Here is a 20,768-nt window from a genome sequence, read left to right on the forward strand (position 1 = left end):
TCAAAGTGTTCACAGCGTTAATGCAGAGGGTGGCCTTCATTGTTGCATCCTGAAGAAATGATCGTTCCTTACATTTTACTCCTTTCATTGCTGAGAAAAGCCGCTCGCAACAATACGTAGATCCAAACATGCACATGATCTGAGCGGCATTGTTGTGAAGCTTGGGATATGTTTATTGCTCTAATGAACAATACCATCGTGACAAATCCAACGTGTCGTAGAACCTCTCTTTCTACAAAGCTGAATTTTGCAAATCAATAATCTCCAATTGAAGTGACAATGACAAGTCTTCGGGGGAAACTGAAAACGGAGTGCTGAACACCTTAAGTTCCATTTCCAAACTAGTGAGGTCTTGGAAACGTGTTCCAAACGACGTGATGAGCTGCTTTAACTTTGCTTGGTTATCGCCGAAAGTAGTACCTTCAGCTAGTTTTAAAGAAGCAAGACGATTGAAGAACGTTAAATGTCCATTACTCATCTGCCTCTCAGATAAACGTAACTTTTCCATGAACGCTTTGATCTGGTCGTGCATGTCAACGATTAACTGCCCTTCGCCCTGCAATGACAGATTCAAATTATTCAGATGCATAGTTATGTCAGCTGGGAACGCCAGGTCTGATATCCATTTTATATCTTCCAGACAACGCATTTCTTCACCTTTCATTTCGAGAAAAAGGGATATTTCCTCACGAATGGCAAAGAAATCATCAAGAAATTTACCACTACTGAGTCAACGAACTGTACTGTGGCAAGGTATATATCCCCATACTCCGTTTCCATATTTTTCAGGAATCCTTTGAATTGGCGATGATTCATACCGTGACGCCGCACAAAATTCACACACTTCACGACATCTTTCATTACGCCACCTAGCTCTACTGTTTCAACACACAGTGCCTCTTGGTGAATAAAACAATGAAGAGTCAAAATGTCTTTCCCGAATTCGTCCCTGAGTTTATTTTTCAAACGAGGAGGAAAACGTTGGTGACGCCTGATGATTTGTGTTGCACCGTCTGTCGCTACAGAACGGAGCTTATTCCACGGCAAAATCATATAGTCCACTGATTCACAAACAGCTTCAAAAATGTCACGTCCTGTTGCGATGTAAACGAGTGGTACCACATCCAGGAGTTCTTCAGTCACTTGCAGCTCCATGTCGACACCATGCTCAGAGACTGTATGCTGAGCACACTCCGATATGTCGGTTCTTTCGTCAAGCGCTAGCGAAAATGCAACAAAGCTCTCCGCCTTTTTCCTGAGCTGTGTCTCTAAATCCGCTGCCATGTCCAGGATTCGACGAGACATTGTTTGCTTCGACAGGCAAACCTCTTCAATTGCCTGCACCTCCCTCGGAAACAAACATTCTGCAACTGCTACCATGCATGATTTTACGAGTGGTCCCACCGAAAACGGCTTGCCACTCGTCGGAATGATGTGAGCGACCCTGTAGCTTGCTCGAATTTGCATATTCAGTAGTGTTTTCTCCGCTCTCATTCACCCGAAAATTATAAACGCATTACAGAACACGAACTATGTTGTATGTTTTGATACCCTCCGTATTACGAAACCGTTTTTAAACTTACGTCTCCTGGTACGTCGTTCTTAAACCTGGCTACCAGTTCTCTGCGTGCAACGCCTTCTACCTGATCGTAGTGCTCTGCGTGAAGACGTGTATAATGTCGTTGTATCTTGTACCTCTTCGCAGAATTAGATACTTTACGACATACAAGACACTGTGGACGACCATCCCTCTCAATGAATAGAAAGAGATCCTCCAATAGAGGTACAGGGCTCCCGCGGCCAGTCATAGCTGTCATTGAACACGGATTATTGCGTCAGTTGCGGCTGCATTCGGCCAGGGGGCAGTGAGTTCGCTTTCCCCCTCCACGCGGGCTCGGAGCTGCCGCAGTGAGCGCTCCGGAGCGCTCCGGAGCGCTCCGGCTCCTTGGAGCTCAGTTGGAACAGCCTGCTGTGCATTACCTTCGCGGTCCTTACCCGCAATCTATGTTGGCGGCAGTAGAATTGTTTGGAAGACAGCTTCAAACGCCGGTTCTCTAAATTTTCTCAGTAGCGTTTCTTGAAAATAGCGTTTCCTGCCTTCCATGGATTCCCGTTTGAGTTTACAGAGCATCTCTGTAACACTTATATGTTGTCCAAATCTACAGGTAACAAATCTGGCAGCCCACCTCTGAATTGCTTGGATGTTTTCCTTCAGTCCGACCTTGTACGGATCCCAAACACTCGAGCAGTACTCAAGAATAGGTGGCCCCAGAGTCCTATGTGCGGTCTCCTTCACAGGTGAACCACTCTTTCCCAGAAAGCTCCCAATAAACCCAAGTCGACCATTCATCTTCCCTACTACAGTTCTCACATGCTTGTTCCATTTCATTCGCTCTGCAACGTTACGCCCAGATACTTAAACGACTTGATTGTGTCATATAGGACAGTAACAATAGTGTCAGAACATAACAGGCTTGATCTTCCTACCCACGAGCGTTAACTTACATTATTCCACATTCAGAGCTAGCTGCCGTTCATCACACTAGAAATTTTGTCTAACAAGGGGCCCCCGATACTTCAAATCACGCATTTTGATGCGCTTCAAATACGTTGTAGAGGCACTTAACCTTGAGTTCATGGCCATCCGGTGTTTTTGAGAAAATCGATTTTGATGTTCAGTACATGCTTTGAATATTCATTACATAACAAATATTTTGAGCAAGTCAGCGTAGCGCAGCGGTAAAAGTTCAGGCCTATTCCGCTGGAGGTATTGTGTTCAAACCCTGCTCGTGTACTTTTTTTTTCAAAATCGACCGAATTTTTCAATTTCATTTCAAAGAGTATCAACAGACAGTGTAAGATGTGCGAAATTATAGAGATGTATTGAGTTATTAATTTTTTCAAATATTCGTTCCGTTTGTGGTTCGCAGTTGGAGTTCCAAATTTTCGTACACGGTGGCTTCTTGTATTACCTGAAATCGATCTCCGCCCATTATCGGCCCCTCTCCCGTGAATACCGTTAGCCGTAACTCAAACCTCAGCTCCTAGGCCAATGAAGATGCGAGTTCTGTTCCTTTACGTTCGCATCTAATTACAGCGCCACTTGCTCGCAAAGCGTCTCTAGTTCCGTGTGTTAGAAAAATTCTTTGGAATGGAAGAACCAAGTGTAGTGCAGCCAGAAGAAGATCCACAAGTAGAGGAGTTGAACGAAGGATCAAAAGGCGAAATCACAAATGCCATTAAATATGCCGAAAATATAATCCGCGATTTGAATCTCGTAAAGAATACACCGCCTACGATCTCTGCCAATCCCGTTGTAATTGGCGATGAGATATGTACCGCAATCTCTTAGTCGAAAGACATATCATTATTGATGATGAATTGATAGAGTTCAACGAAGAAGATGAATTGAGAGAATATGATGTGAACTATAATGGAATAAATATTTGAAAGAAAATAATAACTGAATACATCTTTATAGCTTCACACACCTTACACTGTTTGTTCATATTTTTTGAAATAAAAGTGAAAAATTCGGTCGATTTTGAAAAATGAAAAGTACACGAGTAGGATTCGAACACAGTACCTCTAGCGCAGTAGTCCTGAACCTTTACCGCTGCGCTACGCGGACTTGCTCGAAAGATATGTAATGTTACGAATATAGAAAGCACGTAATGAACTTCAAAATCGATTTTCTCAAAAACCAAGGCCCGTCGCTAAAAAAAAACCGGATAGCCAGGAACTCAAGGTAAGTGCCTCTACAACGTATTTGAAGCGCATCAAAATCCGTGATTTACAGTTTGGAGGGTCCCCCTTATAAGTAAAGTGGAGATTTGTGGTAAGTTCTATGGTGTATGTGTGTGTTGGCGCTTACGGGAGCTAAACGTTGATGTCAAATGGTTCAAATGGCTCTGAGCGCTATGGGACTTAACATCTTAGGTCATCAGTCCCCTAGAACTTAGAACTGCTTAAACCTACCTAACCTAAGGACATCACACACATTTATGCCCGAGGCAGGATACGAACCTGCGACCGTAGCAGTCCCGCGGTTCTGGACTGCAGCGCCTAGAACTGCACGGCCACCGCGGCCGGCACGTTGATGTCATCAGCGCCCTGACACACATTAAAAGAAACGAATGTTAACAAATTTACTAATATGGAAGCATACACGCGAAGCGTGGGAAGATGAGAAATGTTGCATAAGAAAATGAAACGTAAGGAAAACGAGAAAGCAGCGTCATGGATGTCACAGGAAATTGTCACTGGCTGGCCAGTTACGTAAAATATGGGGGAGCAAGTCGCCGAGTGAACAAATTAAGACCCTCTCCCTAAAATCTTGGTACAAACATTGGACAAGTCACAGAATTTTAAAACTCTGAGGTGGAAGCTTAGAGATGGCAGCCCCATCACCCTTACACCGCACAGCTGTCATAAGGCGGACATGAGGCACCTTTAAATACTTGCAAATCACTAAAAGAAAAACCCCCGCCTTCTGCCGCGCCTTCTCCGCTGTGTCCACCCTACCCTCCATCTCTACACCCATCATCTCCTTTCCCAAGGTGGCTTCCGTCAACTGCCCCTCCCGGATGATGCCCTCTCTCCCTCCATTTATCCCTACTATCAACTCTGATCCTCACCTCCTCCTCCCTTCCTCTGTCCTTTTCCTGGGCTCCCTCCCCTCCCTTCCATCCTGTTGTTTTCCCACCTACCCTCTCTCTGTCTCCCTTCTCTCCCGGAGTCCTTTTGCATTTCCCTCCCCTGCCTTTCTCCATTTCCTCTCGCACCTGCCCTGCCCCCCTTTATGAATCCTCTCCCTCCATTAGTTCCCCCCTTCCTCTCCTCCCCCTCTCTTTCCCCTCATCTGTCCAGCCCCCCCCCCCCCCACATCTGCCCTTGGCTGTGGTGTGTCATCTTCATGCCGACTTTTTAGTGCAGTGTTTCCAGTGAGTGTTAAGTGTTTTACTTCGCTGGATGTGATTTTTATATCTCTTGCAAACAGAAACCAGACTGTCGCCATGTTTTTTAATTATCTGTCTACTATTTTCCCTGTATTTCTTGTGTATTTTATTAGCATTGCCTACTCCTTTGTTTTATGTTTTAACTTTCCTCAATTTTCCGGCGTTTTACAATTTAAGTCACCATTTTATCGTCTGTTTTTATTGTTTCTTATCTTCTTATGTTTTAAAAATTTTGTAGGCTGAAGAGCAGCGTACTAAGCTGCTGCCAGCTCGTCCCCTTGGGGAGGGAATCAAAGTTCAATAAAGGAAAAAAAAAGAAAGAAAAAGCGGATGGGTCAAAACGTCGACGAACAGGCAATGGAGAAGTGCGTCGAGATGAAATAAGGGACACCCTTGAGTTAATACCATGGAACATAAAAGGTGAACTGGCTTTTAGGGTGACAAAAGTCATCCAAACTCTGTCAAATGAACAGGTCAACATCAGTCTCATAACGGAAACAAAAACGCAATTGAGAGCTAACATTCACGATTTTTATAATAAAATAGACTATTCCTCAGATATTATTGAGAGTAACGATAGCTCGTTTCAAGACTGATGGCGGGCATCTGTGTGTGGTAGGCATTTACACTCGAGAACAGGCTTGAGATGAAGAAACGGATATCTTCTATGAATAATTACAAGAACTCGTCCAGCACAATGGAAGAGACCATCTTTTAATTCTCGTAGACGTCGACGTTGAATCTGGTGAAACACCAATCCGACGGCTAGTGGGAATATATGGAAAAACACACATCAACAAAAACGGCCAAAAGCTTATACACTTTTCCGCTTTTAACTCCTTGACGATAACCAACACGTTCTTTCGAAAGACAGGAACCGATAAATATTCAGGGAGGACAAGAGGAATTGGATCCCTTACTGATTATCAAATTGTTAACACCACAACAGATTGACACACATGTGTCGGTGCATATAGTGTTCCCTCATATAACTTTATGGTATGCTATAAGTTTCAATCTTGGCCAGATGTGGAAAAACTGAGACAGGAAAATAGTCCTAGACATGAGACACACCTCTGGCAAAGGGGGAGTATTACATATCTCTATCCGACGAAACTTGCTGATAAACTAACTTCTGTAAATGCAACGGATACGACTGAAGAAGAACAGCATACCATTAAAAGTGCGTCATTGAAAACAATGACGAGGTTATTGGCTAAAAACCTAAATAAATACGTAAAAAATGCACAGAAGAAAGAGACACTTAAAACTTTAGGACGCAGGGATAGACCAAGCAGAGAAAGAAAAACAACAAGCATATAATATTTACCTGCGATCGCATGCTCAAGAACATCTTACATATCGCAGGAAAAGAAAGAAAAGCAGCAGAAATCGTGGGAGTTATTCAGTAACGAAAATGAAAATGACGTCAATGGTCGATAGTCAATAGCGTACATTTTAATGAGACACGTGAACTAAAGAGAGAAAGATACAACCAATACAAATGTAAAACCTTCATAACGCCAAAGAAACGACCAAAAGTCTATTGAGGAGTTAGCCTCAACGCAGGGTATAAAACCTATAACATTGTCTCAAATCATAGATTACGCCCTATATCTGAGACAGTTTTATTAGAATAACAAATAGGTTTTAGAAAAAGAAGATCCTGCAGTGATGGTACTTTTAGTACAAAGGATCTGGTAGAGAAAAGAAAAAAATTAACTAAGAAGCGCAAACAGCATTTTTAGATTAAGGTTATGGTTCTCGAGTGAAGTTTCGATAGTGAAACAGCTAACAGGATCGTAAAATTTAATGTGGTCTATGGAACAATTAGAAATACGCAAAAATGTCTTATAAATTCATGGAAGTGCAGACTGTGCTCTGTGGATCTGAAACCTGGGTCAACACTCAAAAACTACAAGATGCCAGTGCACTTGGTAATGAGGGAGTTACCTGAGACTATTTTCTAGGTCAACGGGGAGTGTCTTATAGATTTTGATGAGAATATGTGACATAAAGAGCAGTATCTTTTGATTGTCTTGACTTAGAAGCTTGAATTTTTTTACACCGCCATGGGACCATAGACCTTAATATGTGACAAATTTGAACTTGATACGCTAAGCTGTTCCAGAGGAAAAGGATGTTAGCAGTCAGAGAGAGACAGATGAATAAAAAAATAAACAAAAAACTATTCTTTCTAGTTATATAATTACAAATGAACAATTGTTCTTTAGTTGTGCCGTGAACCCTTGCTTCCTGCACAGATTTCGTAATTTTACGTCAACAGGAAGCACTCAGAGGTTTCGATGAGGGAGTTTTCGACCATCAAAACATGTTACGTAAATGGCCGTATCTTTTGACTGCATTTACTTAGAAGCTTAAAATTCTTGAATCACCAAGGAACCATGAACCTTAGTATGTTACATAAATTTGAATTTGAAGCACCAAAATAATGCACAGGGAAAGGGCTTAACAGAAGGGCAGGCAAACAGACAGACGGATAAAATGGCAAAAAAATATTTTCATGTTATATAGTTACAAATTAACAATTACCGTATCCTACTTCTTGCCAAATTTCTGGATTCTACGTCAACGAGAAGCATCCCATAGGTTTTGATGAGAGTTATTGAGTATCAAAATATGTGGCATAAATGGCCATATCTTTCCACTGCATTGACTTACAAACTTATTATTTATGTACTGACAAGGGACCTAGATCTTAATAAGTGACAAAAACTGGAACTTGATACGTTACAGAGATGAAGGGTTCTTAACAGTCGGACAGACAGTCAGACAGACTGATAGTAAGACAGGTAATCAGACAGTCACGTGAACAACAAAGCGATTCTATAATCTTTTTTTCACACACTGAGGCACGGTATCGCAAAAATATCTGAACATAAACAGACGGTGGGTACACGTAGATGGAATGCGTTAAGATAGACTTTCGAAATAAACTATTGACTAGAAACCGAGAGGTGCAAGACAAAGGGGAAGACCGTGGAAGAGGTGGCTGAATGTTGTTGACTGGAAGAGGTGAAGGGAGAAGAATTCGAATAAAAAGTATATGAATTATGGAAGGAAGAATACATAATTAATGTGTAGGTGATTTGGGTACATAGGAATGTGAAATTCTTTACGCAAACCTATTGCGTCTGGCAACAAAAATAACTGTAAGCTGGTTGGATAATGAGTGAAACTGGCCTTTGATCACAAGATACGGATACATGATTCGATTCGATACTGCCCCAACTCTGTGCAGTGCATGGTGTGTGTTGGTGTGCCAGTCTGTCGCAGTACGAAACTGGATGTTTTCAACGGGTGAGAGATCTAGAGAAATGGCCACACCCTATGTAACTGGGTGAATCAGGACAGCAAGAGCTACATGTGGTCTGGTATTACACTGTTGGAAAATAAGATCACAGAGATATATATGGCTACTTTTCAAACTGGTGGCTATGCTAACTGTGGTGGTCCTGTTGTATGCCCAGTGGTACACCACATCGTCTCAAGTGCTGGGCCCGTACAATATTGACAAATGCTATGTGGAAACGTTTGCCCTCATCAAAGTCTCCACACACACAGATGAGAAAGATATTTCCCTCGTGATGCTTTATGCGGGAACAAGACTCGTCCTAAATGATGACACTGTGCCACTCCTGTATCCAGTAGTGTTGAAGGGTGCACTGGTGGATGTATGACCCTCTCCACTGTCACGTCTAAGGAAGCAGTAACTATACTGGCTGTCCTGACAGTATATGAGGCCCCAGAGAAGACAGATTTTTGTCTTGCTGTTAACAAACTCATTTCCTAACTCAAGATAGAAGGTGTGGCAGAAGGATGCAGGACATACAAGCGAGCAACATGTCTGTGCTCTTGGTCTCTATTCACGTGGATACGTTGACATCCTGCATGCTGTTGAGTGTGGCTCTCCTGAATCCATCTATTCTCCATTGTCCAGTCACGTCAAATGGACTACTGGTTATGTTTCATGTCGATGTACAATAACCTCTCACAGACAGCTGGTGACAGCGCTAGTCATGGAGGGTATACAAAGGGTGTTGGGTGACATGTAAAACAGTGCAGTCGTTGCAGAAAAGGAGTGCATCGTCTGACATCCAAAGGGCATGATCATTGACTTTTGGACCAAGGATGGAGCATTTTCGAAACAGCTAAGTGTGTGAACTGTTCACCTGCCACTGTGGTTAAAGTATGCTGTCCGTGGCAAAACGGCGCTATCCAAAACTGGCACTGAGGCAATTGCGGTGCACCACAGGCCACAGATGACAGTGGTGAATGGCGGCTTCAGAGATGTATACAGGTAAAAAAAACGTGCAACAGTTGAGTGACTGACAGTCCAGATGAACCAAAGGATTATCAACTGTGTCTCCTCAATGACAGCTGGCGAACATTGTTGCATGTGGGGCTCCTCAGCAGTCACCTGGTTCATGCACTCATGCTGAATACTGTTTATTCGCGATGAAGGTTGGAATTAGAGTGACACTACCACAAACGTACATTCCGTTTGTGGAGACAGGTAGCCTTTCCTTATGAATCACATTGTATACGCCATGTGACAGATTGCCGTCAGTGTACACAGAGTGAAATGTCTCAAAGCAAACATCCTGCAACAATCATCATAGCATTGTAGTCTGAGGACTGTTTTCATGGCATTCCCAAGTGATCTCGTCAATCAGGAAAACACAGCAGATTAATAAAAGTGTGCACCTGTCCTTGGGGACCATGTACACCCTCACATACAGTTTCTCTTTCCTCTGCACGACGGCATCTGCTAGCAGGATAAGGCAACATACCACACGGCTTGAAGTGTATGTACGTGGTTCGTAAAGTGCAAGGATAAGTTTACTGTACTCCCCAGGCCATCATACCCCCTGGACGTAAACCCAATCAAGACTCTGTGAAAGCACCTCTATCCATGTGTTCATGCGGTGGATCCTCAACTGGGAGACCTAGCACAGCTGGCCAAGCCACTGCAGTCAGCATGGCTCCACTCACTGTCAGTACTGCAATAGTATCGAAGGAAATTGACGGAGATCAGAATTGTGAAATGATTTGGGTGAAGGTCACGGTTAAAGCAGGCTCAGACATGGTAATTGGATGTCTCTATAGGCCCCCGGGCTCAGCAGCTGTTGTGGCTCAGCACCTGAAGAATAATTTGGAAAATATTTTGAGTAGATTTCCCCACCATGTTATAGTTCTGGGTGGAGATTTTAATTTGCCGGATATAGACTGGGAGACTCAAACGTTCATAACGGGCGGGGACAAAGGGACAAAGAATCCAGTGCTTTATCTGAAAACTACCTTGAGCAGTTAAACAGAGAACCGACTCGTGGCGATAACATATTAGACCTTCTGGTGACAAACAGACCCGAACTATTTGAATCAGTTAATGCAGAACAGGGAATCAGCGATCATAAAGCGGTTACTGCATCGATGATTTCAGTCGTAAATAGAAATATTAAAAAAGGTAGGAAGATTTTTCTGTTTAGCAAAAGTGACAAAAAGCAGATTATAGAGTACCTGACGGCTCAACACAAAAGTTTTGTCTCAAGTACAGATAGTGTTGAGGATCAGTGGACAAAGTTCAAAACCATCGTACAATATGCGTTAGATGAGTATGTGCCAAGCAAGATCGTAAGAGATGGGAAAGACCACCGTGGTACAACAACCGAGTTAGAAAACTGCTGCGGAAGCAAAGGGAACTTCACAGCAAACATAAAAATAGCCAAAGCCTTGCAGACAGACAAAAATTACGTGAAGCGAAATGTAGTGTAAGGAGGGCTATGCGAGAGGCTTTCAATGAATTCGAAAGTAAAGTTCTATGTACTGACTTGGCAGAAAATCCTAAGAAATTATGGTCCTATGTCAAAGCAGTAGGTGGATCAAAACAAAATGTCCAGACACTCAGTGACCAAAATGGTACTGAAACAGAGGATGACAGACTAAAGGCCGAAATACTAAATGTCTTCTTCCAAAGCTGTTTCACAGAGGAAGACTGCACTGTGCTTCCTTCTCTAGATTGTAGATATCGAAATAGACGACAGAGGGATAGAGAAACAATTAAAATCGCTCAAAAGAGGAAAGGCCGCTGGTCCTGATGGGATACCAGTTCGATTTTACACAGAGTACGCGAAGGAACTTGCCCCCCTTCTTGCAGCGGTGTACCGTAGGTCTCTAGAAGAGCGAAGCGTTCCAAAGGATTGGAAAAGGGCACAGGTCATCCCCGTTTTCAAGAAGGGGCGTCGAACAGATGTGCAGAACTATAGACCTATATCTCTAACGTCGATCAGTTGTAGAATTTTGGAACACGTATCATGTTCGAGTATAATGTCTTTTCTGGAGACTAGAAATCTACTCTGTAGGAATCAGCATGGGTTTCGAAAAAGACGGTCGTGTGAAACCCAGCTCGCGCTAGTCGTCCACGAGGCTCAGAGGGCCTTAGACACGGGTTCACAGGTAGATGCCGTGTTTCTTGACTTCCGCGAGGCGTTTGACACAGTTCCCCACAGTCGTTTAATGAACAAAGTAAAAGCATACGGACTATCAGATCAATTGTGTGATTGTATTAAGGAGTTCCTAGATGACAGAACGCAGCATGTCATTCTCAATGGAGAGAAGTCTTCCGAAGTAAGAGTGATTTCAGGTGTGCCGCAGGGGAGTGTCATAGGACCGTCGCTATTCACAATATACATAAATGACCTGGTGGATGACATCGGAAGTTCACTGAGAATTTTTGCAGATGATGCTGTGATGTATCGAGAGGTTGCAACAATGGAAAATTGTACTGAAATGCAGGAGGATCTGCAGCGAATTGACGCATGGTGCAGGGAATGGCTATTGAATCTCAATGTAGACAAGTGTAATGTGATGCGAATACATAGAAAGATAGGTCCCTTATCATTTAGCTACAAAACAGCAGGTCAGCAACTGGAAGCAGTTAATTCCATAAATTATCTGGGAGTACGCATTAGGAGTGATTTAAAATGGAATGTTCATATAATGTTGATCGTCGGTAAAGCAGATGCCAGACTGAGATTCATTGGAAGAATCCTAAGGAAATGCAATCCGACAACAAAGGAAGTAGGTTACAGTACGCTTGTTCGCCCAATGCTTGAATACTGCTCAGCAGTGTGGGATCCGCACCAGGTAGGGTTGATAGAAGAGATAGAGAAGATCCAACGGAGAGCAGCGCGCTTCGTTGCAGGATCATTCAGTAATTGCGAAAGCGTTACGGAGATGATAGATAAACTCCAGTGGAAGACTCTGCAGGAGAGACGCTCAGTAGCTCGGTACGGGCTTTTGTTGAAGTTTCGAGAACATACCTTCACCGAAGAGTCAAGCAGTATATTGCTCCCTCCTACGTATAGCTCGCGAAGAAACCATGAGGATAAAATCAGAGAGGTTAGAGCCCACACAGAAGCATACCGACAATCCTTCTTTCCACGTACAATACGAGACTGGAATAGAAGGGAGAACCGATAGAGGTGCTCAGGCTACCCTCCGCCACACACCGTCGGGTGGCTTGCGGAGTATGGATGTAGATGTAGATGTAGATGTACCTTCTGCAATCTCAGTGGCCCACTATGCAAAAAGTCGTTACACATGTGTTTAACTGGTGGTCTGCTGAAGGCCAAAGTTAGAGGCAGGCAGGTATATGTGCAGTGTTTCTCAATTTCCAAAAAGCACTTGACTCAGTGCTAGGAAGTATGCACCAAGTTGACTCGAATGTAGAGTCATCGACAGACGTAGAAGAAAATGCAGGTGTGTTCCATAGAAGTGCGTTGCGGCCCTTGCTATTCATGTTGCACTTTAATTAGCAAGTAAATAAAATTAATATTAGCTCCAAACTTTTCAAAGATGATGCAGTTGTCGACAATGAAGTACAGTCTGGAAGAAGTTGCGCAAATAATCAATGAGATCTTGAAAAGATATGAAAGTCGCGCAAAGACTGGTAACCATAGATAGCCAGAAACTTAAAATTGTGCACTTCACAAAAATAAGTTTCTCATGAGTAGACTGTCATTGTATCACAGCTGGAAACGATCAACTTAAGAACATATCTGGGTGTAACACTTTGTAAGTATATGAAATGGAAGAATCACACAGAGTCATTTGTAGATAAAGCAGGTGTCAGAAATCACTTTGTTAGTAGAATACTAGGGAAACTGCAAACAGTGTGCAAAGGAGATACGTGATACCTGTTCTCTTGGACAAGTCCATTAGAGCAAACACCACATATCAATGCGTATATGAGCGAGGATGACTCTCAATACTTTCAGTGCAGATGCACCATATCTTATGAACCCCTGCAGCACTTATGGATGCTACGATCAGTGGGGCTGATGGATGGGGAGCTACTTGTGCATGACAGGTTAAGGATATGGGATGCACAGTAAGTGTCTTTGAACGCTGAAGGGGTTATGGCAACCATTCTAGAGAAATGTAGCATCCAGTTTTGAGTACAAATTCAAACTTGTACCACTGATTTATTGCAATGCATGTATGTGGTTGTCGTCCTGTTTCCTGTAATATTGTATTCTGAGAACGTCTTTTAACAAAGTTTTAAAAGCAGGCTTTGAATGATGACTCTAGGAAGATACCACAACCCCCTACGTAGCGCTCCTGTATAGATCGTAAGGAGAAGATTAGATCAGTTACAGCATAACCAGTGGCATTTCAACAAGAGACATTCTTTCCCACTCTCCATAGGTGAAAGGAATGGAAAAAAGCATTAATGGCAGAGACAATTACATTTTCTTTCTATCATGCACTTCACAGTCATTCGCAGAGAGCAGATATAGATGCAAATGTAGAGACATTGAAATGAAATTTTTGAATGAGGTATCCCCTGTGTTATCTTTCCTTGTGTACAGAATGAAGAAGCATTACTACTATCTACTTTCTGCTCTTGCACTGAAATGCTAAATATTTGCATATTCAAGTGTGTAGTACACTTCATGCCAGTTTTGATCTTGGTTGCCATTTTAATTGCTAGTATTGCATAATGTAGTGGAGTCTAAGTACATGAGTGAGTGAATGAGTGAGGAAGTTGGAGCAGCAATGATGACATTATGATGGAATTTGTCAGGAACTGTCAGTGCGGCCCTGGTTGCGGGTGAAATGGCTGACACGACTAACGCGCACAGGCAGGGAGACACGGCGTGTGGTGGCAACACTGCGGCAGTATGGCGACCGCCTGGTGGCTCTCAAGACGCGCCAACTGCACAGTGGCGTGGCAGCCGACCAGAGCCAGCCGACTCCTGACAAGAAGCGCCGGCTAGCTTTCCTCGACACGGTCCTCTCCTCATGTGGCGGACTTCTTACCAGCGAGGAGGTCTGCGATGAGGTGAGCTGTCTTGCAACAAGTCGTTCTCAGCCTCACTGGGCCTGTGTTCTGTGGAGCCTTTATCTGATCCCTATTATTATTGGGTAGTAATTATCAGTACTATTAGAAGTAAACTAAGAGGCTAAAAACCAGGAAAGGTTTAAGTCAGGGTTTCTCATCCTCACCACTGATGTTTCAATTTCTATATGAGGTTTCAACAAACAAGGACGAAGATATCCATTAAACGTAGTTTTTTACAATCAACATAATACTTATTTCATGTATACCTAAGAATAAAAATAATATATTTCAATTCAAACACCTACTTTTCCACCAAAGGACAGTTCATATATGTAAATCAAATCTACAATGAAAGTATTCATTTAGAAAGTATTGGCTGATCAAAAAGTCAGTATAAATTCGAAATCTGAATAAATCGCAGAATAATGTAGATAGAGAGGTACAAATTGACACACATGCTTGGAATGACATGGGGTTTTATTAGAACCAAAAAAATACATAACCTCAAAAAATGTCTGACAGATGGCGCTTCATCTGATCGGAATAGCAATAATTAGCATAACAAAGTAAGACAAATCAAAGATGATGTTTTTTACAGAAAACGCTCAATATGTCCACCATCATGCCTCAACAATAGCTGTAGCCGAGGAACATTGTTGTGAACAGCACTGTAAAGCATGTCCAGAGTTGCGGTGAGGCATTGGCGTAGGATGTTGTCTTTCAACATCCCTAGAGATGTTGGTCGATCACAATACACTTGCGACTTCAGAGAACCCCAAAGCCAATAATCGCACAGACTGAGGTCTGGGGACCTGGGAGGCCAAGCATGACGAAAGTGGCGGCTAAGTACACGATCATCACCAAACGACGCGCGCAAGAGATCTTTCACGCATCTAGCAATATGGGGTGGTTCTAATAAAACCCCATGTCATTCCAAGCACATGTGTCAATTTTTACCTCTCTATCTGCATTATTCCGTGATTTATTCAGTTTTCAAATTCATACTGACTTTTTTATCACCCGGGACATGTAAATATGGACATTTTCTCATGTGGACAAACCATTTGGACATCTTCAGCTTTGAATGATTAACTTACATCTTATTGTATAATGCTTGTCAAATTACAGCATATTACATATTTGTTACAATTTAGTATGTAATACCATCGAAAAACTAGGAACTGTAACATTGATATTCAGTGTCTTACAAAATTTTGATTTCACTGTTGCTCTGCATTTGTTTAAAATATGTCATATCACCACAACAGAATACAGCAGTGTAATGATGACATTACCTATTATTAGAATAATTCTTTGAGGTAACTATTCCGTTTAAAAATATAAACCAGAAGCATCTGCTAAAAAATCACAAGCAGTTTCTTCTGTCTTTGTGTGAACAACATGCATATATCGTTAATAATGTATCCATATCAACTTAGTCCTCTCCCGATTTTACCAGTAATCTCCGAAAATAGTTTATAATAAAGTATCGACACCTTTCTTCTTGTCATCTGAGACTGGGTGGCTGAGCAGTACTTTAGATTGTGTTTAGAAAAGAGTTTCGTAATAGTCGATCCAGAATGCAGTTGCCTCCATCTCAGCACGAATGTATCTCTTAGCTTCGTTCTTGTATATAAAACTTGACTTCATTTCACTGACATGACTGGTTGACATCATTATATTCGTCTTTTGTTACAACTGTTGGCCTTTCTCGTAGAATATTATTGTTGTTTCGGAACATAAAGTCAATGAATGGCTAAAAAGCTGAACATATCCATTGGTTCAGTTGGATCAGGGGACCCAGTCGATCCCAGGTAAAGACAGCCCACATCCTTACGCAGCCACTACCAGCTTGCACAGTGCCTTGTTGACAAATTGGGTCCATGGCTTCATGGGGTCTGCGCCACACTCGAACCCAGCCATCATCTCTTACTAACGAAAATCGGGACTCATCCGACCAGCCCACATTTTCCCAGTTGTCTAGGTTGCAACCGATACGTCACAAGCCCAGGAAGGACGGTATATGTGATGTCGTGGTCATAGCAATAGCACTCGCGTTGGTCGTTTGGTGCCATATCCCATTAACGCCAAATTCCATGGCATTGTCCTAACTGATACGTTCGCCATAAGTCCCACACTGCTTTACATGTTTATTTCAAGCAGCATTGCTTGTCTCTACACAAACACTGCTGCTCTCGGTCGGTAAGTGAAAGCCATCAGCCACTGTGCTCTCCATGGTGGGAGGTAATAAATGAAATCTGGTGTTCTCTGGTGAATTCCCTAACGTTTTCCGAAATGAAGTGTCCCTTGCCTCTATCTCCAACTACCATGTTGCATTCAAAGTCTGTAAATTCCTACAGAGCAGCCATAATCAGGTCGGAAACCTTTTCACAAGAATCGACCAAATCAAATAACATTTCCGCCGATGCATTGTCCTTTTAACTTTGTGTACTTGTACATATCGTTTGTCACCTCACTGCATGTGCAGTTAAGCCATATTTCGTCAATCGCACAGCTTGGAGCTAAGAGCCCGTGATTCTTGCAAACACATTGAGTTTCTCTAATGACTTAACAATTTTATCTATTTAGAAAACGGAAATTTGTCTTATTTGCCAATAGTTTCTATTTTAAAATGTATTTAATTCGTAATTGGTTGTTGATTATTGTTCTGCTTAATTTGACTTCACTTACTGATTGTTGGTGTGTAACAAAGTAATAATGTGACAGATAGCCTATTAAATACAGTACTGACAAGATTTTTCCCATTGCAATGCTTTTAAACCTCAGTCGAATATTTGTTCCTAGGTACATGACCATGTTATGTTAAATGTAAATGTCGTGTGACTAGGGCCTCCCGTCGGGTAGACCGTTCGCTGGGTGCAAGTCTTTCGATTTGACGCCACTTCGGCGACTTGCGCGTCGATGGGGATGAAATGATGATTAGGATAACACAACGCCCCGTCCCTGAGAGGAGAAATACTCCGACCCAGCCGGAAATCGAACCCAGGCCATTAGGATTGACATTCTGTCACGCTGACCACTCAGCTACCAGGGCAGACATTTTATACCTTGAAACACGTTCTCACATTTGGGAAAACCTTCATTTTTAGGAGTAATTTTTGTGATTTTAGAAAAAGGCGGGAGCACATAAAAAGTGAATGCCGTCTTTTCGAAACGGAATAAGAAAATGTATTAAATGTCTATACAGGACTGGCTAGAGGCGAAAGTCTGAAAAGTGTACTCTCCCCTTCATGACGAAGAAAAAGCTGAAGCATTAAATTTGGCCAGACAAACAATAATTTTTCTGAAAGAAAATTATCTGTAAGAAGTAAACAACATGACACTATCATAGATAGAAAATCAATTGAGGGATGCCAAAATTATAAATATCTTTGAGTCATAATCTAGGCTTCTAGTAAACAAGAAATAAGGCAGAGGACAACTCATGCCAAACCAGCCTTGGTCGGATCAAATTAAGAAAAATGCATAAAAAGGCTTTATGAATCAGTAACACAAAGCATTCGTCTGCGGAAGCGAAATCCTGGGAAACAACAAAAAGAGACTGAAGAAGACCTGTCGCCATGCAAATGGATTTTTCGAGAAGTTGTAGTCTCAAAGCGACAGAAGGTCCCAAATGAAGGAGTCTGGAAGCAGTGCAAACTTCTATATATATTATGGAAGAAGAGGAAAAACAGCTTTTGAAATGGTATGGACATATGACGAAATAAGGGGTGAATGGTAGCTATGGCAAGGTCTATGTCAGCAACTTCCATGCAAGAAAGGAAGAGTAATAAGATGTTCAGAATGGAAAAATCAAGTGGAGGATGGTATGCAACGAAGAAATTTGGAAGATGATTTATACCAGGACCAAGAGGATTGGATACGAGGTTGCGGTGAATGGCATAAACAGCTGTAAACAACCTAGGTAAAAAAAATCAGCGTTATATGGTTTGCAGGTGACGAACCTATATTCAATGCAAATGAATGGGAATAGAGTGCTTAAAGAACCCGAGCCTGTCTCTGTAGCTCAGTAGTCAATATGTGTGAGTACGGCCGGCCACAGTGGTCGAGGGGTTCTAGGCGCTTCAGTCCGTAACCGCGTGACTGCTATGGTCGCAGGTTCGATTCCTGCCTCGGGCATGGATGTGTGTGATGTCCTTAGCTTAGTAAGGTTTAAGTAGTTCTAGGTTCTAGGGGAATCATGACCTCAGATGTTAAGTCCCATAGTGCTCAGACCCATTTAAACCATGTGTGAGTGCAATGTAGGGAATCCCAGTTCGATTCGCTATACTGAAAAGGATTTTTCCTTTACGGGTAGGCTGAAATGGGACGATGCACTCATCCTTGTGACACCAACTGAGGAGCGACTTGAATGGTAAATAGTGGCTCCAAGGTCTAAAAAGCAGACAGCAGACGGAACAACAGTGTGCTGAACCTACACCCCTCCATACTGCAGCCAGTGACACCATAGGCATAGGATGACATGACAGTCTATCGGTTCCGATTAGCCCATCTGGATCAGAATCCAGAGCATTGCTTTGCTTGCTTTAAAGGACTGAATTGTCTTCTAGCTAACGGTTATTATGAGAGCATCAGTACAGAACGACAAAGAACGACATACCACAAAGGAATTATCCAAATAGGATGGAAAGTGGTAGACATAATATACATGTAAAGGCAATAAAAAGATTGGGAAAGCTGCATTATTTATTCAAGAGAATGGGCTGCACAAGTTCAGCATGTCAGTAAATCGTTGGTCCACTTCTGGTTCTCATGCAAGCTGTTATTCAGTTTGCCATTAATTAATAGCGTTGTCTGATGTCATCCTGAGGAATATCATGTCAGATTCAGTCCAACTGGGAAGTTGGACTGAAAAATCCGGAGGCAGTTGGAGGGCCATACGCATAATAATATACATGTTCTCAGTTTGGGTGAGATCTGGCAACCTTGCTGGCCAAGGTATGATTTGTATAGCATAAGACAAGCAGAAGAAACTCTCGCTGTATGTGGGCTGGCATGATCTTGCTTTGATGTACGTCCAGGATGGTATACCATGAAGGGCAAGAAAAGGGCGCCTATAATATCGCCGCTGTACCTCTGTGCTGTAAGGGTACCACTGATGACAACCAAAGAGGCCCTGCAAGGAAATGAAACGGCACACAAGATGGTCGCTCCTGGTTGTTGGACCGTGTGGCAGATGACAGTTATGCTGGTATCCCATATCTGTCTAAGACGTTTCCAGAGGTCTTTGCTGGTCATCGAGGCTCAGTTTGAAGCGCGAATCATCACTGAAGACAATTCTACTCTGTCCAATGAGATTCCAGGCCGAATGTGCCCAATGCCACTGTAAATGGGCTTGTTGGTGTTGTGGTCAATGGTAGTAGGCACAAGGGAACCTGTGAGCTAAGCCCCCTTTCTGCGAGCCTCCTGTTAATGCCCCTTGTGGTCAATGAAGCATCAGTTGCATGTCGGATCGATGATAATGATGAATCTGGGGCTCTGAATGCCTCTCTGGCCATTGCTCAATTTTCACATTGAATCGTCTCTCTAGGTCGACTACTTCCTTTTTGATGCGGTGTTCAGCCATGGGTCACACATTACGGCGAACATCATTGAACAGTGACATCTCTGTCATTCTAATACTGAGCAATTTTCTAAATACTCCAAATGGCTTCTTCAATTCCCAACTATTCGTCCTCTCTCATATGCTGACATTTGTGTAGGTTTCCCATGTACCTGTCTGTGAGACATAGTTACTGTCCAGCTCAGTGCATGGACTGAAATTCACAAACAATTTATGCCCTGATATTGACTTGTCCACTGTTTACTACCCTTGCCAGCTGTGTGGTGCTATTACGCTGCAGAATCATAAACTCATCCATTGGCCATTTTGCATTTTCTGATGAAACCTGAATGAATAAAAGTTTGCCACCAATTTGCATACCTACTTCATGGAGAATTTTTTTCTGTCTTAGAATGTATTTTTCCCAGTTTATATCACAGCTGCATTAAAAAAAATAATTTAATTGTAGTAATTAGTTTTGGACGACATTGTACATTCTCAAACCATAGCCTTCATTGTAGATGTTAACATACATTTCCTCCAGTGCACTTATATGCATTAGCCCTAACAGGTATTCTTATACACGATGGTCAGAAATAATCTGAAATGCTTTTAAGGATGTTGCAGTAGAGGTTGTGTTGAGAAATAATTGTTAAGAAAAAAGTTTGATAAGTTGATCTGTTTCTGAGTTATTTGGCAATGAAGTTAGCCAGTCACTCATCACACATGCAAATTCAAGCAGTCTGCCAGAGGCAGTCCCGCCAAACATATTCATCCTTTGGTTTCCTCAAACCAAAGAAATGGAGCTTTTGCTCACCAGTCTTAAATTTATCACTTCCAGAAAAGGAATATTTTAACTGGTAATAAGCATTTCATCAAG

At 42.4% G+C, this 20,768-nt stretch overlaps 1 protein-coding gene across 1 annotated transcript in view; it reads left to right on the forward strand.

Moving 5' to 3' along the window:
* Positions 1–20,768, forward strand: part of LOC126291510 (cytochrome P450 4V2-like) — a 61,109-nt gene that overhangs the window by 27,189 nt on the left and 13,152 nt on the right. The window contains exon 4 of the mRNA XM_049985015.1: positions 14,068–14,325. Within this exon, the coding sequence (XP_049840972.1) occupies positions 14,068–14,325 (258 nt within the window). The remainder of the gene's footprint in view (positions 1–14,067; positions 14,326–20,768) is intronic.

This window comes from Schistocerca gregaria, chromosome 9 (assembly GCF_023897955.1).
Source record: "Schistocerca gregaria isolate iqSchGreg1 chromosome 9, iqSchGreg1.2, whole genome shotgun sequence".
Taxonomy (NCBI): domain Eukaryota; kingdom Metazoa; phylum Arthropoda; class Insecta; order Orthoptera; family Acrididae; genus Schistocerca; species Schistocerca gregaria.